Source organism: Phasianus colchicus, chromosome 26 (genome assembly GCF_987193195.1).
Source record: "Phasianus colchicus chromosome 26, bPhaCol1.hap1.1, whole genome shotgun sequence".
In the NCBI taxonomy this organism is placed as follows: Eukaryota; Metazoa; Chordata; class Aves; order Galliformes; family Phasianidae; genus Phasianus; species Phasianus colchicus.
Genome location: NC_143461.1, coordinates 5,960,938 through 5,973,640, shown reverse-complemented (window position 1 = coordinate 5,973,640; position 12,703 = coordinate 5,960,938). Strand labels below are relative to the sequence as shown.

Here is a 12,703-nt window from a genome sequence, read left to right as displayed (position 1 = left end):
TGCACAGAGCTGGGATAAGCCATGGAAAGATGGCTGTTGCTGGGAGAAAGGGGGATTGAGGGATTATTGCTACAAGAGGCAAAAAGCCTGCTAGAGCATGAAATCAATTTGCTCCCTGCTGGGGAGAGCAAAATGGGTCCTCTTTCCTGCAAATCCTGATCTGGCTCATAAGGAGGGGCTGGGAATGGTGTTGTCAACAACCAGCAAACCGCCTGCCCAGCACTGATGGAACACAGGGGCACAGGAGAAGAGGAGAGTGTGGGACTCTGTGGGCAAGGGGGATACCATGCATCAGCAGTGTCCCTGGTTCCTGCAACTGCCATTTCCCATCAGGGCAAGCAATGCCCAGGCTAGACACGGCTCTGCTTGCTGCTCTGGGACAGTGCCAGCCCACAGCAGTCCTGCACTCTCTTTGGCATTGCTTCCCTCTGGCTCTCACACAGCCTTCTGCATGCAGCCTGTGCTGCAGAGTGGGAGACACCAACAGCAACCCTGTTGGACTGGGAACTCCTGTGAGTGCTGGGTGTCCTCAGCCTATCTCTCCTCCCTGTGCCTGGGTGTCATCCCCCAGCCCTGCAGCACCAGAGCTAAGCAGAGCACAGTTATTTCTGTACCTCAGCATGCAGACAGTAGCCACAAAGTAAAGATGCAGGATGCAGCTCCAGAGCAGGGTCATGGCTGCTTCTCCTTCCCCCCTGGGGCTGGGCTTGTACTCTCAGCACATCTCTCAGTATCGGGTGCGGCACGCGGTCAAACCACAGGTTGCAGAGCTCAAAGACACCGACGGCTCTGGAGCCTCTGAGAGAGGAGGGGAGAGGTCCTGCTGTGCAATGGAGGAGGTGAGGGGCTGTGGAGAGAGGAGTTCACAGAGTCTGGTGGGCATATCACTCTCTGGCTCTTGCTTTTGCTTTTAAACTTTCTCTTGTGATCCTTGTGGGCTGGGGGGACTGTAAGGGACAAGCAGGGCAGCACTTGGTGCTCCAAGTCCCCAGGAGCTGGGGAGCTGCTGGGGACAGATTCTGCCTGGAATCAGTGTCAAACCTAGATGCACAAGTGGGCACTGGAAAGGTCCTTTTGCACCCACAGCACCTGGGGCCACTGGCACCAAGATTGGGGTTGGCTGCACAGGGTCACCTGCAAGGGGACACTGTGGACTGTGTGTGGAGTCGAGTGTGAGCCCCTGGGAGCCCTGTGGGACCACTCAGAGCAGCCCCATGGAGTCAGAGCTGGTTCGTGGATGTGGGATCCGATCAGAGACATTGGGGCTGGGGTGACATTGCTCCACTAGCACTGTGCTGCAGCAGGGAGTGTGGGAAGGTCTTGTTTGCTCTCGCAATGACTGAGCTAGGTGAATCTGCCACTGCTCTGAGTGGGTGTGAGATGGAAACTGAGCCACCCTCAGGGCTCCCCACAGTGGGGCTGTTTGGTGGGGCTGGGCGGGGGCTGCGCACTGCACTGGGGCAGCGGGCAGCGGGCACCCCTGGTTAGAGCATCTCTCCCATTGAGACAAACGGAGAGAGTGGCGGGTGCTCAGCCTGGAGAGAGTGACCTATGGAGACCATGGAGCAGCCCTGCAGTGCTTGCAGGGGGCTCACTGGAAAGGAGAGTGACTTTTTACACGATCTGATAGTGACAGAACAAGAGAGAATGGTTTTAAACTAAAAGAGAGTGAGGGCAGTGGGGCTGAGGGGGCTGTAAGGTCCCTTCCAAATCAGTTTGGCTGTGATCCCTCGATCCTGATCCCTCTGTGCAGGCAAACCCCACCCCCATGGTGATGACGGCCACCACCGACTTCTACACCTGGGAGTACAGCGTCTCGTGGGATGACGGCACGCTGCCTGAGCTGTGTGAGAAGCAGGCAGTGCAGGGCTTTGCCCGCACCTACCAGCCAGCCATCTATCTGCTGCTCTCGCTGCTGGGCACGGTGGGCAATGGGCTGGTGCTGCTCACGCACACCCGCTACCGCCGGGCACGCAGCATCACCGATGTCTGCCTGCTGCACCTGGCCCTATCTGACCTCCTTCTGCTGCTGACGCTGCCCTTTGCCGTCACTGTGATGCTGCAGGGCTGGTCCCCAGACACAGCTGCCTGCAAGGTGCTGCAAGGCGTTTATGCCCTCAACTTCTACAGCGGCTTCCTCTTCCTCACCTGCATCAGCATGGACCGCTACGTGGCCATTGTGCGGGTGCCAGCCGCGTGCCGCCTGCGCCCGCGGGCTCGTCGCCATGGCTGGCTGACGGTGGGCCTGGCCTGGCTGCTGGCTGCGCTGCTGGCACTGCCGCAGTTCGTCTACGGCAAAGCAGAACGGCACCAGGACCTCCACATTTGCCGTGTTGTTTTCCCCCCGGCAGTGTCACGGGCAGCACGGGGAGCCACCAACCTCACGCAGGTCGTGCTGGGCTTTGCCGTGCCCTTTGTGGTGATGGCAAGCTGCTACACAGCCGTGGCTCGGACGCTGCTGGCGGCTCGTGGCGCTCAGCCCCACCGGGCGCTGAGGGTGCTGCTGGCCCTTGTGCTGGTGTTTGTGGCCCTGCAGCTGCCCTACAGCTTGATGGTGCTGCTGGACACAGCCGAGCTGCTGGCCAGCTGGGAGCTGAGCTGTGCCCAGAGCCGCCGTAAGGACCTGGCGCTGCTGGTCACCAGCGGGCTGGCATCCCTGCGCTGCTGCCTCAACCCACTGCTCTATGCCTTCCTGGGCCAGCGCTTCCGCCGTGAGCTGTGGCTGCTGGCCAGCGATGCTGGCTGTGTGGGGAACATCGACCCGCGCTGCCCCGGCTGCCCCAGTCCTCGTCAGCGCTCATCACTCTCCACCTGCCAAGATGTGGCATAGGAATGTAGTGCTGTGCCCAGGGCAGGCGCCAGCACCCGCGGGACTCAGAACCCCCCCAGGGAAAGCCTGAATGGCCCCAGGAGTCCCTGGAGCTACTGATAGGGGCAGGACGGACAGACTGTGTCCTGGGCAGATGGAGACAATGCCTCGCGTGCAGAGCCAAATGCCAGCACCGGAGAAACGTCCCCAGCTGCAGGGAAACCATGCAATGCCACACGTGGCTGGGGGGGCGCATGCCACGAAGGCTCTGTGCAGTGCCATGCGTGCCCCAGTAGGACCGTGCACTGCCGTGTATGTGTGTGAGTGGGACTGTGCATTGCCGCAGGGCAGCGCCTTCCACCTTCGTTTCCACTCTTGCAATAAACCCTGCTCGAACTTCGCTATGTGAGGCCACATCCCTGCGAGGCCGGGGCTCTCCGGGGTGGAGGAGCAGAAGCTGCCGTGGGTACCGAGGCCGATATCGGCAAGCGGGGGAAGCGCCCCAGCAGTGGCCGGTGGATGCCTGCAGGAGGCAGCAGAACCCAGCGTTTCCCGTCCTGCCCGTGCGCACAACGCTGCAGGGCCTGACCGCGTCTGCCCGAGCCGGGGGCACCCGCGGGGTTGGGACCCTCAGTCACGGGATGGGAACGGCCTAGCCGCGCTCCAGCAGAAGCAGTGGATGTCACAGCCTCCACCATCAGCAGCAGGGCAGAGGCGGTGGCAGAGCCCACCGACCCACACTGAGGCTGTAGGGGGCGGAAAACCCCCCGGGGCCCGCAGTGTGATCCTCGGGAAAATCCTACTCTGGCTCAGGCTGGAAACCCCCCCCCAGGGAGATAGGCAAGAGGGGTTTTCCTCTCCCTTCCTCTCCTCTCATTTCCCCATGAGATTTGGCCCCAGCACGTCCATCCCAGTGGCTCCAAGGGTTGATGCTCCTGTTGACCTCGGCCTCCCACCGGGGCTGAGCAATGCCAGCACAGAGCTGAGCGGCAGAGTGCCCAGAGCAGCAATTCCAGGGGCTGCAGGGGCAGTTCAAGCTTCCCTGCGGGGGGGCGGTTCTGAGCCTTGGGTCGGTTCCCTCTGGCTCTTACACCGAGGGTTTCTGCTGTGTGTGGGGTGATGCTTCCCCATCTCTCGGTTTGGAGACCTCTTCCTGCTCACGCACACGCTCTGGGATCAGCCCAGCTCATACTGGGAAGCTTAGACCCTTCGCCTACTTCTGGGCAGGAAACGCAATTACCGCTGACTCAGCACCGTAGGGCCCCCATCCCCTCGCAGCCCCCATTCTGCTGCACCGACCCCGTGCCGCGCGCACTCCCAGCTCCCTGCCCAGCTTCGGGCTGCCCCACGGCCGCGCCGTATCTCCCCGCACCGCGAGCACCATGCCGGTCCCGGAGCTGCTGCTCTGCCCCCGCAGAAGTGGCCCCGCAGCCGCCCCGCTCCCTCCCCGCGGCCCCTCGGGGCTGGCGGTGCGTGGGAGGCGAGCTGGCGGCTCCTGGCTGCACGGCCCGGTCCCAGCGGCTCCCGGAGGGCCGGGCGGATGGTTTAACCCTTCCGGGGCTGCAGCAGCCGCGTTCGCTGCCGCGCCGAGGTGACGGCGCTGGCAGGACGGCCTGTGGCCCCGCGCCCGCATCGTGCACACGGTGCAACCGCGGCTGTGAGAGCACGAAACGTGCCCGTGACACCGAGGGGTGAAAGGGCCGCGCCGGTGGAAGTGGGGTGGGATGGGGGAGAGTCGTTCCGTGCAACATGGGAGCTGCGCCCTGCAGGCGGCACCGGCATTCCGGGCCCTCCTGGGCCGGGGCTGCGGCGCGCTGACGGGACGGGACGGGACGGGACGGGACGGGACGGGACGGGACGGGACGGGACGCGGCGCCGCGCTCCACGTCTGTGCCGCTGCCAGCTCCGCTGTGCGACACCACGCGCCCCGCGGCTCCCCGCCCGGCGCAGAGCGCTGCTTTGCCAAGGCCGGACCACGCCGCAGCCCCGGCGCAAAGCGGTACGACGGCCGCCCTCGCCCACCGCGCGGTGCCGGTGTCGACCGCCGCCCCGTTCGGCCGCGCGCCCCCGTCCGGCGGATGACGCAAACGGCGGCCCCGTCGTACCGGGAGCCTCGCTCCGCCCCGGGCCGCGCGCGGCGATTGGCGGACGTCGGTGACGCGGCGGGACCGGCCCGCCCGGGGCGGCGGCGGCGGCGGCCGGAGCGCGACGCGGGAAGGGAGCCGGGCCCGGCGGGGCGATGCCGTTCCCCGGCGGGCTCTGGTGGCTGCTGTGCTGCCGGCAGGGCTTCACGCTGCTGCGGCGGGACTACGGCGAGGCGGAGCGGGAGGCGGACGGCGAGGCCGAGGAGGAGGCGTCCTTCGAGCTCCGCGCCCAGGGAGACCGGGTGGGTCCGAGCGGCACCAGACGCCAGCGGTCGCGGCGCGCGGTTCGGTTCTGTTCGGCCCGAGGCCGCCCCGCACCGCGCTGCTTCGCGCTGCACCCGCCCCGCTCCCTGCGCGGCCCCGGTCCGCGGTTCTGCGGGGCCCGGATCCCGACCCGCCGCGCGGGCCGCCCGCGCCGAGGGGGTTCGGAGCCGGGCCCGGTGGCCGGGACGCCGCGAGCGCATCCGGCGGTTCCCGGCAGCGGCCGCCCGGCCCCGCTCCTTGCCGCCGCTTGCCCGGGCACGTCCTCCCCTCGCTCGGGGTGCGCCGGGGCCCGCGGGCCGGGCTGCCCTTGGCGCGTCCCCTCTGCGGGGCGCTGGGATCGGAGCCGCCGGGGCTGGCGGGCAGCGGGACGGGCAGCGCTGGCCGCCGGGGGCCGGGCTCGTGCCGAGCTCCGCGCGCTTCCCGCGACTGAGCCGCGGTGCCGGCGGGGACGTCGGCCCGAGTGGAGAGATCGGGGCCCGGGTCTGCCCGGTGTTCGGGGTCCGCTTCTGCGCGGGCCGGAGACGGTTGGGGTCCCCGGGCGCAGAGTCTCTCCCGCCCTCCCTGGGGGAGGCAGCCTGGCTGCTTTTCTCGCAGTTCGCGGGGCCGGGCGCCACGTTCCCATTACTTCGGGCTGCGCGTGGACCCTTGGACGTTCCGCGGGCCCCAAAAGCCCGAGCTGCCTCCGGCCGTGTGGACGAGCCGGGCTGGCACCGTGGCTCCTGTCTGTGGGGCCGTACCCGCCGCTACGGTGCCGCGTGCGCCGTGGCGTTGGCTGCTGCCCCCTGGGCTGTTCCCGGTGCCCTGGCAGCGCGGGGGGAACCGGAGCGCCCATGGGGTGATAGGGACGCAGCCAAACCCGAAGCGTCTGGGTGGAGAGCGGAGCTTCCCGTGCCTGCTTCTCGGGGCAGAGCTGTGGAGCCAGAGCCTGGCGCGGGATCCCACTCTGTGCTGCGGTCGAGGGTGAGGTTGGTGCAGGGGTCCCCATCGGCTCTGCGCAGCCCTGGGTCCGGGCAGCGCTGCAGGGCTGCTCCCAGCACATCTCTCCTTCCAGATCTCCCCGCTCTGGCTGCTTCCTCTGCTCAGGGAAGCGGAGCAGCGCGGCGGAAGCCAATGCTTCCCTCCTGCTAGGCTGCACGAGGGATAGTGGGGGGAGGCTGGGAGCTGCGGGGCTGAATCGCTGCCCGGTGGGGGTGTGGGGGGTGGGTGCAGCCGAGCTCACTGCAGCCCCTCTCTGGCCTGCATTGGGGTTTGCAGTGTGATCTCATTGCTGTTGGGGTGCTCTGACTGTGAAGGGCTGTGGACAGCCCTGGTGCCTCCATTGCAGCAGATCCTGGCTCTCAAGGGATACCTTCAGCAGCACCTCCAGGGCAGAGGTAGGGAGGCAGGGCTGGAGATAGGCCTGCTGGGCATTAGAGCTGGTGCCAAGGGCACAGCAGCAGAAGAAACCTTCTAGGACTTCCTGCGTCCCACGGGCTGCGCTGGCTCCGGAGGTTGAGTTTGGCGAGTGTGGCTGTGACGCCAAGTCCCTGGGGAGCCCTTTGCCCGCCCTGTGGCTGTGGGGTCCCCGTCAGCCTGTGGTGTGGCTGCCTCTTCCTGGGAGCGTGGGAGCAGCTGTCCTGGCCTGGCCGTGGCAGCTCCTCTCTGGTTATTTATAACCCTGAGAAGGAGCCGTCCTGCGGGTCGTGAGAGGTGCTGGGCACCATCCCCATGGCCCAGCCATGCAGGAGCACACAGAGCCCTCCTCGCCCGAGGGGTGGCACAGCTCTGGGTGACACCATCCCCGTGCACAAAGTGCCTCTGCTCATGGTGGGTGCCCTTAATGCCACAGATCAGTGGTGCCTGATCCTGCCCTGGTGTGGCAATACCTGGGGCAGCTCTTGCTGCTTGTCCCCACTGCTAATTTTAGCAGCTGTCTCTTTTTCTTGGCGTTCTGCAGTGTGCTCTGACTTGGTTGTGTCTTCCCCCATCAGGCTGCAGCTGGCAGCAGTGCCTGTGCACCTCCTGGGGCCATCCTGCCCGTGCCATCACATCCCTGCACCCTGCCCGGCGTGGTGCCGGCCAGTACCGGGACACTGCCTCATGTCCCAGCATGTGCGTGGGGCAGTCACGTGTGTGGCTCCATCAACATGGAGTCATGTCACACAAGGAGGAACCATCCCCATCCCGCTGCAGGGCCAGGGACTTCCCTGCTCAGCGTCCCACTGCCGCGGGCAGGAAGTCAGCGGCCCCATTACAATGGGACTTTGTGCCGTAAGCGTATTACTCAGCACTGACCTTGTGCAATTCTGCACGGTATTCAGCCTGCTGGGGTGAGCTGAGGATACACAGCCAGCGCACCCGCGGCTGCCCTGAGGGGTGCCCTAGCTGCAGCCATGCGTGCTCCTGGGATGTGAGCCGATCCCTCCGGATCCAGAGACGTGCGGTCATTGTGGGGAGATGGCTTGGGGCTGCTGGGCAGTGAGCGGGGAGTGAGATATCTCTCCTTCTTCTGCAGGCATCCCTGGAGGTGAGCCTGAGCCAGCCCACCCGCACCAGCAGTGGCTCGGAGCGGTGAGTGACCCCCTGCCACATCCCATCACAGCCCTCACACCGTGCTGCGGGGGCTGGTACCCAGCAGGTACCAGTGTGCACCGTCCTGTCCTGCTCACGGAGCTAGGCACGGTGTGGAGGAATGGCAGAATCAGGACTGCCAGCCTCCATCCTTGTCTGCCACATCTCAAGCACATCTACACCCCTGTGCCAAACAGCTAAGCTGTAGCAGATTACCCAATAGGACCCTATTGTGGGGCTCTGCAGGGCTGCGTCTGCCCACGGGGCCTTGTCCTGGGCTGCTGTGTGCCCAGGGAAGTGGGGGTGCTGGGGCCCAGCAGCCTGCCTGCTCCCTTTCCTCGCGGCACTGACACCGCTGCCAGCATTCCTTCCTGGTTGTTCATTTTCCGAATTCCTTGGCAGGGCCACAGCTGCAGACAGCTTATTTTTAGCCAGGGTCATCTGCACCCGATGGCTCTGCTGCGTTCCCACTGCGGAGTTGCGGGGTGACCAAAGCCCCTGGGGACGCAGGTCCCTGCTGCCAGGGTGCTGCCATTCCCCCTGTGTGGGATGCTCTCATGGGCATCTGGCTGAGTCCTGCCTTGTTCCCCAGGTCCCTGCTGGTGTCAGAGGAGATGCGCAGTCTCATCGTGGAGAAGGGGCCAGGGCCAGTGGAGGAGGACCCCGATGCTCTTGTGAAAGGTGGGTGCAGTGTCATGTGGGCTTCTGTCACTTGGATGCTGGGTTCCCAGCCGGGGTTGGCAGGACTGTGCCCCGATAGGCTGAGCTGCCCTGGGATGGCACAGGGCAGAGCACTTGGGCAGGTGCTGCAGGAGCTGAGGCTTCCCCTCCTCAGGCTGGCTGCAACGGGAGGTGCGGGGCGGTGTGAAGACCCCCTGGCTGCGGCCTCGCAAGTACTGGTTCGTGCTGACGCCCGACTCCCTGGATTACTACAGCAGCAATGAAAGGGGGGCCAAGCGTTTGGGCTCCCTGGTGCTCACCAGCCTCTGTTCCGTGCTGTGGCCAGACAAGCAGACATACAAGGAGACGGGTAGGGAGCCCCTGGGCTGGGCTGTGCCCTCGCACCCTGCATTGTCACCCAGAGGGGCGGCAGGTGAGCTGTGTGTCCCTCGCAGGGTTCTGGAGCCTGACAGTGTTTGGCAGGAAGCACTGCTACCGCCTGTACACCGAGCACTTGCACGAGGCTGTGCGCTGGGTGTGCGCTGTGCAGAAGGTGATCGACAGCAAAGCGCCCGTGCAGACGCCCACGCAGCTGCTCATGCGCGATGTGGAGGTGAGCGCAGGGCTGCGGGCGCTGCACCCAGCGGGCAGTCCTGTGGCAGCTGCTGCTATCGCCTCACCCTTGCAGGAGCACTGTGGCAGCCCCGAGGTGCTGGAGCAAATCTACCGCTGCAACCCCATTCTGCGCTACACCAGCAGCCCCCTCTACGCGCCCCTGCTGCCTTTCCCCTACGGCAGCCTGGACCAAAGCGGTGAGCGCTGCATGCGGTACCGTAGCGGTTCCGTGCTGCTGGGCTGGGTCTGAATTCCCACATCACGTCTGCGGCGGTGGGGAGGCGCTTTGGAAAACCCACACAGCTGTTTAATCCCCGTTCCTGTCCTGCAGCTCCTGGTCCTCACAGCTACACCACGCTGCGTGACGAGGCCGTGAAGCTGTTTAACTCTCTGCAGCAGCTGGAGTCGCAGCAGGACCCAGTGCCACTGATCCAGGGCGTCCTGCAGACCTGTCTGGACCTGCCGCCGCTGGTGGATGAGATTTACTGCCAGCTAGTGAAGCAGACCACGGAGCCACCGGCGCCGGGCGGGCCGGGCGACTTGCACTACTGGCAGCTGCTCACCTGCATGAGCTGCACGTTCCTGCCCTCCCCGCCCGTCCTGCGCTTCCTGCACTTCCACTTGGACAGGCGAGTGCCGCTGAGCCGTGGGGCGCGGAGCTGGGAGGGCGCGGAGTCCCCGAGGCGGCGCTGACCCCGCCGGTGTTCCTCACAGGACGGAGAGCCGCTTCCCCGCCTCGGAGATGGCCGAGTACGCCCGCTTCATCCAGGAGGCGCTGGGAAAGACGCGGGGCCGGGAGTGCGTGCCATCCCTGGAGGAGATCCTGGTGCTGACGCGGCGGCAGGAGATGGTGTGCACCGTGCACTGCCCGGGGGTGGCCGCCTGCAGCGTGAGCATCAGCTCCCACACCACGGCGGAGGAGGTGGGCGCCGCGGCCGCGCCGCGCGGGGCTGGGGGCGGCTGAAGGAGACGGCGCTGGGGGGGGCTGGCGCGGGGCCGGCCGTGACCTGTCTGTGTCCCTTTGCAGTCCTGAGCACCGCGGCCAGGGACGCGCAGTCACCGTTGGTTGCCTTTGTCTCGCCCCAGGTGGCCCAGGAGCTCGTGTCGCGCCTGGGGCTGTCGCAGAGCCCCAACCTCTTTGCGCTCTATGAGCAGTCCCGGCTCCGCGAGCAGCCCGTGGGCAGCTCCACGCTGCTGGCCGACGTCCTCACCAGGTTTGAAAAGTAAATGTCCCACCGCGCTGCCGGGGGGCCGGCGCTCCGCGAGGGGGGGGCGCTGCGGGGCCGCGTCCGTGCGCGAGCCCGGCGCTGCTGACGCTCCGTCCTTCCCCCGCAGCCTGGCCGCGGAGCAGCGGGGGCAGGACGCGCCGCGCCGGCTCTGCTTCAAGCACTACGGCTTTCTGGACACGGACAGCGTGCCGCGGGACAGCCTGGAGTTCGCGCTCCTCTTCGAGCAGGTGCGAGCGGGGCCGCGCCGCGGGCGGCCGCGCCGAGGGACGGCCGGGCCCGGCCCCGCTCACCCCGGCGTCCCGCAGGCTCACGAGATGGTGCTGCGGGGTTACGTGCCCACGTCGGAGGAGACGCTGCAGACGCTGGCGGCGCTGCGCCTGCAGAGCCTCAACAGCGACTTCTCCGCCCGCGCGCCGTTCCCGCGCCTGGAGGAGCTTTTCCCGCCTCGCGTGCTGCGCGCCCGCCTGGCGCCGCCCCGCGCCGACCTCCCCCCCAAGTGCCGCGGGGCGCGGCTGCGCGCGGGGCTGCTGGCCGGGGGGCTCTGGGGGCGCGCGCCGGCCAAGCGGCGCGCCGAGCGGGACCTGCGGCTGCGGGGCCGCCTGCGGGAGGAGGGCGCCAGCACCATGGCTGCCATCGTGGAGAAGTGGAAGCTGCTGCGGGGCATGGGCCGGCCCGAAGCCATGGCCGCCTACGTGGCGCTGGTGCGGGAATGGCCCGGCTTCGGCTCCACGCTCTTCGACGTGGATCTGCGCGCGGTGAGGCCCCGGCGCGGCGGTGGGGACGCCGTGCGCGGAGGGAGGGGTGGCCCTGACGGCCCTCCGTCTCCCTGCAGAGCCCCGTGGGCGCCGGGCCCCAGCGGCTGTGGCTGAGCGTCGGGGCCAAGGCCGTCTCGCTCTATAAGCCGGGGGAACCGGAGCCCCTGGACAGCTTCTGCTACAGCCGTATCTCCTCCTTCGGGGCCTCCGATAGCAGCACCTTCCGCCTCTCTGTGGAGGACCAGGACCTGCTCTTCGAGACCTCCCAGGTGAGAGGTGTCCGGCCCCCCATCCATCCGTCTGTCCGTTCTGTCTGGGGGCTGCAGACGTTTCAGGCTGACCCAGCTGCGTCCCTCCTCTCCGCAGGTGGATGAGATTGCCCGGCTTCTCAACACTTACCTTGCCCGCCAGCCCCAGGAGCTGCCTGCCAGCCCCCTCGGCCCTGATGCTGCAGTGCGACCCCGGGGGCTGTGCCCTCCAGCCGGGTCCTGGCAGCACCTGGTGCCTGCTGGCTCCTTCAGCAGCTAGCCTGGCAGCCAGAGGATGCTCCGTGGATGGCACAAGGAGAGCAAGTGGTGGGTCAGCATGGACCCAGGTGCCACGTGCTCCCTGATCCACTATTGCCTTTCTGGTTGTTTCCTTAATTTATTTCGAGACGCCTGCTTGCCCACGTCTCTGAGCACTTTCCCTGGAGGGACAGTGGGGCTGCTGTGCTGTGGGTACCTGCTGTGGCTATGCCCTGGTTTCCCCGGCTGGCGCCCCACACTGCCCTCCAGGCCTGTCCCCGTCCCTTGTCCCTGGTGCCTTTGCCCCCAGCAGTTGTGCTGTCCTGGTGGTTCTGCCCATGCCCCAGTCCTCATCCCGGTAGCTTTGCCTGGGTAGAGGGTGCTGGGCAGCTGCACTGCCATTGTCCGTCTGTCCGTCCGCTGAGTCCACCTTTCCTGGAAAGCTGCGGGTGGCTTTTAGCTGAGCTGCCCTTAGGGACCCATGTGGTGCCCTGTAGCAGGGCTGGTAGTGCAGGGGTACCCCAGGGGCTGCAGGGTGAGTGGTACGGCTGGGGCTTGGCCCCACAACGTTGCCTCTGTAAAGTTGGTCAGTTGTCTTTGGGGCTTTTGTTTGTTTTGTTGTTGTTTCTTTTTTTGTTTTGTTTTTTTTTAATAAATGCACAAAAGGAAGGCTGAGCCCCCTGTCATCCTCGGGATGCGCAGCAGGGACCGATCCCTGCAGGCAGCTGGGCTTCAGCTTGGGTGCCCCTGTCCACGGCGGAACAGCACAGCATGTCCTTGGGGGCAGGGAGCTGCTGGCTCTGTGGCTCCTCGTGCTGCCCTTTGGCATTTCGTCAACAGCGCCGCAGCTCTGCGTCCAGCTCCCCCGGCACCCGCTGGCACTGCCACCCCAGCTGGGGGGGAACTGTCCCTGCTGCGGGCGCCTCTGTGGGGCCCATGCCAAGAGGGCGTGGGAGCCCAGTGCTGCAATGGCTGTGAGTATTTTTAGCCTGCTGCTCCGTGCCACAGGGTCAGAGGAAAAGGCTAATTCTCACCTTGGGCTGCCTGTGCATGGGCTGCTACCAGCAAAGCCCCGCACCCCGTGCTGTCATGGGTGGCATGCTTGCTTGTGTAGAACAGCACCAGAGCTGGCTGTGCATGGGCCGGCAGTGCTGGCAGCCTCTTGCCCTCC

At 66.5% G+C, this 12,703-nt stretch overlaps 2 protein-coding genes across 3 annotated transcripts; both read left to right on the top strand.

Moving 5' to 3' along the window:
• The first annotated feature begins 406 nt into the window (after window positions 1-406).
• On the top strand, window positions 407-3,227 carry CCR10 (C-C motif chemokine receptor 10). The gene is made up of 2 exons (XM_090125133.1): window positions 407-839; window positions 1,754-3,227. The coding sequence occupies exons 1-2, from the start codon at window positions 654-656 to the stop codon at window positions 2,828-2,830; spliced, it is 1,263 nt and encodes a 420-aa protein (XP_089981259.1). The 5' UTR covers window positions 407-653; the 3' UTR covers window positions 2,831-3,227.
• Window positions 3,228-4,983: 1,756 nt separating this feature from the next.
• On the top strand, window positions 4,984-12,201 carry PLEKHH3 (pleckstrin homology, MyTH4 and FERM domain containing H3). 2 transcript variants are annotated; one of them, XM_090125268.1, is made up of 13 exons: window positions 4,984-5,195; window positions 7,712-7,767; window positions 8,360-8,448; window positions 8,603-8,797; window positions 8,883-9,040; window positions 9,116-9,239; window positions 9,374-9,671; window positions 9,757-9,964; window positions 10,129-10,256; window positions 10,378-10,498; window positions 10,577-11,026; window positions 11,104-11,295; window positions 11,393-12,201. In XM_090125268.1, exons 1-13 carry the CDS (start codon window positions 5,049-5,051, stop codon window positions 11,552-11,554), a joined length of 2,328 nt encoding a protein of 775 aa, XP_089981394.1. In that variant the 5' UTR covers window positions 4,984-5,048; the 3' UTR covers window positions 11,555-12,201. The 2 variants fall into 2 exon arrangements, with proteins under 2 accessions (XP_089981394.1, XP_031456440.1); XM_031600580.2 differs by having other exon boundaries at window positions 10,129-10,265.
• Window positions 12,202-12,703: the final 502 nt, after the last annotated feature.

What these genes read in the sequence shown, in the direction of transcription:
- CCR10 (XM_090125133.1), top strand. Translation starts at nt 654, where the DNA reads ATGCAGCTCCAGAGCAGGGTCATGGCTGCTTCTCCTTCCCCCCTGGGG. An exon ending in CCTGCTGTGCAATGGAGGAG is followed by an intron (nt 840 to 1,753) that starts GTGAGGGGCTGT and finishes CCCTCTGTGCAG; the next exon opens with GCAAACCCCACCCCCATGGT.
- PLEKHH3 (XM_031600580.2), top strand. Translation starts at nt 5,049, where the DNA reads ATGCCGTTCCCCGGCGGGCTCTGGTGGCTGCTGTGCTGCCGGCAGGGC. An exon ending in CGGCAGCCTGGACCAAAGCG is followed by an intron (nt 9,240 to 9,373) that starts GTGAGCGCTGCA and finishes CCTGTCCTGCAG; the next exon opens with CTCCTGGTCCTCACAGCTAC. An exon ending in TCGACGTGGATCTGCGCGCG is followed by an intron (nt 11,027 to 11,103) that starts GTGAGGCCCCGG and finishes GTCTCCCTGCAG; the next exon opens with AGCCCCGTGGGCGCCGGGCC.